General features: G+C 40.5%; 1 protein-coding gene across 1 annotated transcript; it reads left to right on the forward strand.

Annotated features, from left to right (window-relative positions):
• Positions 1-752: 752 nt before the first annotated feature.
• LOC120416616 (trypsin-1-like) lies at positions 753-2,032 on the forward strand. Its single transcript, XM_052708838.1, has 3 exons — positions 753-1,164; positions 1,400-1,799; positions 1,886-2,032. Exons 1-3 carry the CDS (start codon positions 920-922, stop codon positions 2,030-2,032), a joined length of 792 nt encoding a protein of 263 aa, XP_052564798.1. The 5' UTR covers positions 753-919.
• The last annotated feature ends 3,113 nt before the right edge of the window (positions 2,033-5,145 follow it).

Here is a 5,145-nt window from a genome sequence, read left to right on the forward strand (position 1 = left end):
TTGGTATAAATATATGGATTTTACAAAATTTAAATACTTTTTAGTATAACTTTTGCTAATTAAAGTTTCATGTTAGATAAAAATTGCTCTAAAATGTTCAAGGCAAGTCACCTGTAATGTAACAATACAAAAATATGATGTTTACTAGAAAAGTACTGATTTTCGTAGAGTGTCTCATTATTCCCCAGCTGTCTCATTGTTCCTGCCAAGTGCGTCTACAATGAGACAGTTGAATAACTCTGGCTGTAGATGTCGGATCGATCTCATATTTTGGTCAATGTAAAAACACACTAAAAAAAACTCATTAAAACATAGTAAAAAAACTAGAAAAATCGTTGAAAGTTGAAAATGATGACTACCCTACCCTAATAAGCTTGCTGGTTTCCCTATCTAGTTACCATAAGAGATCACAGAGGCATCGATTTGTTGTTTGTTGAAAAAAATAAACGACTGAACCTCTTTTTTGCGCGCATGCAATATTTTGGGCACTCAATTAAACTTTTTGGAAGCCGTTTTGAAAATATTCCACACCTTGTATCACAATTCCATATTTTTGCTCAACTTTCGCCACTATCATTAGGGATAATTTCGATATTAACATTGACGAACAACCTTGTTCTGTTTGAATGAAGCTAAAATTTGGTAAACATCCATGCCATGAGCCAGCTTCGCGTCTGGTTAAACTCAGTACTAGCTCAGTGTTTGATGTGAAGAATATCTTACATGCTCGCAACACAAATGTGAGCTACGCGTTTCAGAACCGGCATCATGATTAACCACCCCTCTCCCAGTTCAATGGACACGTTTCAATTTAATTATCAGTATCTGACGCTGCTGTGCACCGTCGTATCGATTCTGCAAGGTAACTAATCTGGAATTGAAACTACTAATCCAGCGCAAACGAATCCATTCCGGATGGATGCAGACGGTGCGTAACATTCGTACTTTTTGTATTTCGCAAAGCTTAGCCGTCGTGGCACAAAGCCGCCAGCTGCCGAAAGGTGGTGGCGGGACGTATCGCATTATCAACGGGACCCAGTCAGCCATCACCGAGTTTCCGTATCTGGTGTCGATCCAGCGGAGGACGAGCATATCCAAGGATCACATCTGTGGCGGAGCATTCATCAACTCGGACTGGATCCTGACGGCGGCCCACTGCCTGGCGTAAGATCTAAAGTTATTGTGCACCCAAACGAAAGACCTCGGACATCGAGTGTCAATTACCGAACCATAATGTTTGATTGACAGCTGTTCTGAATATGATCAGAATTGCAATTCAACCTAAAAGTTAACGTTTGAATCAGAGGATTTGGCTATCTTCGTTCGGGTGGTGGTAATTGAATTAAACTCTCAACTCTCAACTAATATTGTTTACACTTTTCATCACATGGCATGGCAGCGATGAAACACCAGAGACCGTAATTATCCGTGCCGAGACATCGTTCCACGAGCGCGGTGGGACACTGCTGAGGGTTGGTCAACTTATCGTACACGAAAAGTTCAACGGCAGCGCCAGCAAGGACTACGACTATGGGTTAATTAAATTGCGTAAAACTTTCCGCCGAGCCGTTCCGGCAAAGCTAAAGAATGGTCCACGGCGGTTCCGGCCGGGTGAGCGCTGCACGGTCATGGGTTGGGGCCAAACTGCCACTACAAGTATCAGCAAACGAGTTCTGAAAGCTACAGTACCAATTGTGGCCCAGCGTATCTGTCAGAAAGCGTACCAGGACACGGAGGACGAGGTCACCAGCCGGATGTTGTGCGCAGGCTATCCGAACGGAGGAACGGATGCGTGTGAGGTTCGTGTGGGGCATCAATTTGGGACCGATTGTTTATTTGATTCGTCGTCAAACTGATTATCTCTCATTTTGTCCCTTCTCAATAGGGTGACTCTGGCGGACCACTTGTTTGCCGCCGGAAGTTGACTGGAATCATTTCCTGGGCCGAGGGATGTGCTGAATCGAATTACTATGGCGTGTATAGTTATGTGACGCCGATGCGGGCCTGGATACGGAACTACACTGGGGTGTGAGAGCTGGAATCGGGACGAGCCGTTATTGTAGACGGGCAATTGCTAACAAATTTGATTCCTCCGTTACTTCGCTTACGGATATAAAGTGTGTTACGTTTAAAATTTGTTTTAGCCATTTTATACTTTGAACAAATCAGATCGTAATCCGCTTTTCGAAGTATTTTACTTTGTCTAAAATGAAAGAATGTGAAATTGATTGTTGAATAATTCCTATTTTAGGACTCTGGGTCAAATATGAGCAAAATCAGTCAACATTTACCAATTGATATTCAAGGGTAAAGTTTATATTAGGAAAATCGGTAAAATATAAAAATATCTCATTTTTCATACGATTTTGTCTGCAAGTAGCGCTACTTTCATCCAAATATTCTCAAAAGTGAGATTCTCATTCGATAGGTATTGTTCTACAACTTTTTCATACAATCCATAGCTGTAAAACTCGATCCTAAAACAGTTATTAGCGATTGAAAAAATGTCATTTTTGTGTGAAAAACATTTTTTTCACCAACTTAAGGTTCGAGTATCAATCGGTTAATCTTAATCAATTTTCTTCAAAATTTACACAGAGAGTGGTGGTGTCGTAAAATAATTATTCGGTGTGAAAAGCGTTTTTTTTTTGTATGCCTTTTGTTTCGCCTTTTTTGTTGTGAATTATGTGTGACGATTTCGGGCGGTGGTCAAGCAACTAACAGGATTGATCGTGTTTTTAGGAGTCCTTTTTCCTTGCTAGCAATGATAATATCAGTCCTTCCTTTATCACCATTGAACGGATGGCAAGCCGCCGGTTGAGTTGGTCGTTGTGTTCCAAAATAACAGAGTGTTAATTGTGTTTCCTGCTTCAGTTGATTGTGGGCGACGAGGCCACGAGCTTGCCTTATTCGTGTCTTGTTAAGTAATTGGTGTGTTTTGTGCTTGTGTAATCTTAATTATTTGTTTTGTGCTGATTTTGACAGCCCTTACCTATATGATCGTTGATCGGAAGGTACGGCGTCGTGTAAAATGTGTACTTTTTTTCGAATAAGGTGTAAAATGCTCACGGTGAAAAAGTCTTTTCAATATAGTCGTTGATCGTAAGACACGCTCAAATTCTGAATCGTTGAGTTGATAGTGGGGCAAAATTTTAATTTATAAGATATTGCAATAACTGTGTGCGAGTGATTTTGTGTGTTAACCAGAAAGTTCTCTCAATAGCATCATAGCTCGGAGGCATTGAAAATACCTTATCCAACAAACCCAAAAAAAAAAAATTAATACCGTGTTGCTTGAAAGAGATGCTTTGGATTCAATAGTCTCCAGCGGTGTCAACAGGCATATAGTGAAAAGCAGTCATTGGTCGAACCGTTCATTGTTTGAACTTCTGTCAAAATTTTGTCACCCGCGTCCAAACGGCAACTTTCTTCTGAATCTGTTTTGTGCGGATGTTTGAACACAAACTCAAGTTCACGCTTCAAACTTAAACTTGGTTTGAATTCTGGTGACAACAATTGTTTGGTTAGCATGGTTCTCTCGGCTAAAATCCTTTTTGTCTCAAAAATTACATGAATTTTAATAAAACAACTAATTATCGGCTGTGAAAGCTCGTGTTTTGCCTAAAACTTTAGTTTAAGACAAATGTCTAAACTCGGGTTCAAACAGTAGTAGTTACATGCTTTTTCTCACAAAGGTGATGTGCATGCTTTTGCATGCGATTTTACACAGAATTTTTTTGCTGTGTGTAGGTTTATTGGGAGGGCACCGGTAACGACTAATAAAGTTGTGATCTTCAAAGGGTAATCAATGAATAATAGTTGGCTCCTACTGATTTTTGATTCATTGTTTAGCTTCAGCTGATCTGTTAATAACGGAGTAGCCGTTCATTGGCAGTCAACCACACAGAAAAAAAATCAAGGTAACATTACATCTGGGAAGGGGTACATCTTTTATGTCAGAAAAAAGGTGTTATTTTACCTCTGGAAATGTGTAATTTTACCACTTTTCTGGTGTAATGTCACTTTTTCAGTCTTAATTGAGGTAAAATTACATCATAAAAGAGGTAATATTCAACCTTCCAAAATTACAGCTTTCAAATTTACATTTTTTTTTCTGTGCATGCTTATAAAAAAGAAATCCCAGTTCCTGAGGGGAACGCCCTTGAAGAGTATCGGGGCCAGCATTTACAAAGCGGATTCAGTGGCAGTTTTTAACTCGACACTAAACACTAGGCTACGTTACCCCCCAAAATTTAAACAGATGCTTAAAATAACCTAAAATCCCGTTTCCGCTAGTGAAGCATGGGGTAATCTTTTCTGGGCATCCTACTGGTCAGCAGTTGGACTCACAATCCAAAAGTCGTCAGCATGAATCCTGGGGTGGATGGGAGATTAGGTGGAGGTTTGGATTGCCTAGTTTCGAGTAGAAATCTTATTTTATTCCTGTTTTTTGCTTTTTTGTTTGCGAAAATGATAACTTTCTCTTTGATCTTACCCGCTAAGCTATTCCAACTATCAGAACTCGAGTAAAATAAAATATGAAGTGCTAAGCACCCTCACTATTGCCCTTCTTCGCTTCGAAGAGCACTTTTCTGGAGAATTCCGCTGCAGTTGCTCCAGTCGTCGTCGTCGTCGTCGTCGTCACCGTCCTCCCGAACATCGCAGTGTGCCGTGCCGATTGCATACAGGCAGGAGGAATTTCATTTAATAAAACTCACCAAACCTCGTTAGACGGGCAATTTTACATTTTTCTCACCAAAACACTTTTCAAGCTCCGTTGTGCCTCTTTTGTCGAATCACTGGTCTGGGAGATGGTAAGAGAGAGAGAGAGAGAGAGAGAGAGAGAAAAAAAAGCTCGCCATCGAAGCAACCGCATGGTGTTGGATGGAGCTTTTTTGTGTCTGCTGTCGACCGGGGTGGGTTGGGTAATTTCTGTACGGCAACTTTGTCTTGATGTTTGCTGCTGGTGATTGTAGATCAGTCTTATTTGCTAGAAAAATGAGGTAAAAACTTTAAAAATCTTACTCACTTTACTTTTTCTCTAATCTAATCTAATCTAATCAGACCCTAGCGCAGCCAATCTTTCGAAGGGATCCTGGAGAGTGCCTTAGGTTAGATGACGCCTAGCACTCTTCTTGTCATTTA

This window comes from Culex pipiens, chromosome 2, assembly GCF_016801865.2.
Source record: "Culex pipiens pallens isolate TS chromosome 2, TS_CPP_V2, whole genome shotgun sequence".
Classification (NCBI taxonomy): domain Eukaryota; kingdom Metazoa; phylum Arthropoda; class Insecta; order Diptera; family Culicidae; genus Culex; species Culex pipiens.

Bases quoted from the DNA above. Each gene is read 5' to 3' on its own strand.
- LOC120416616 (XM_052708838.1), top strand. From the start codon at position 920: ATGCAGACGGTGCGTAACATTCGTACTTTTTGTATTTCGCAAAGCTTA. The intron at 1,165-1,399 runs GTAAGATCTAAA...ATGGCATGGCAG, and splicing joins ACGGCGGCCCACTGCCTGGC to CGATGAAACACCAGAGACCG. The intron at 1,800-1,885 runs GTTCGTGTGGGG...CCTTCTCAATAG, and splicing joins GAGGAACGGATGCGTGTGAG to GGTGACTCTGGCGGACCACT.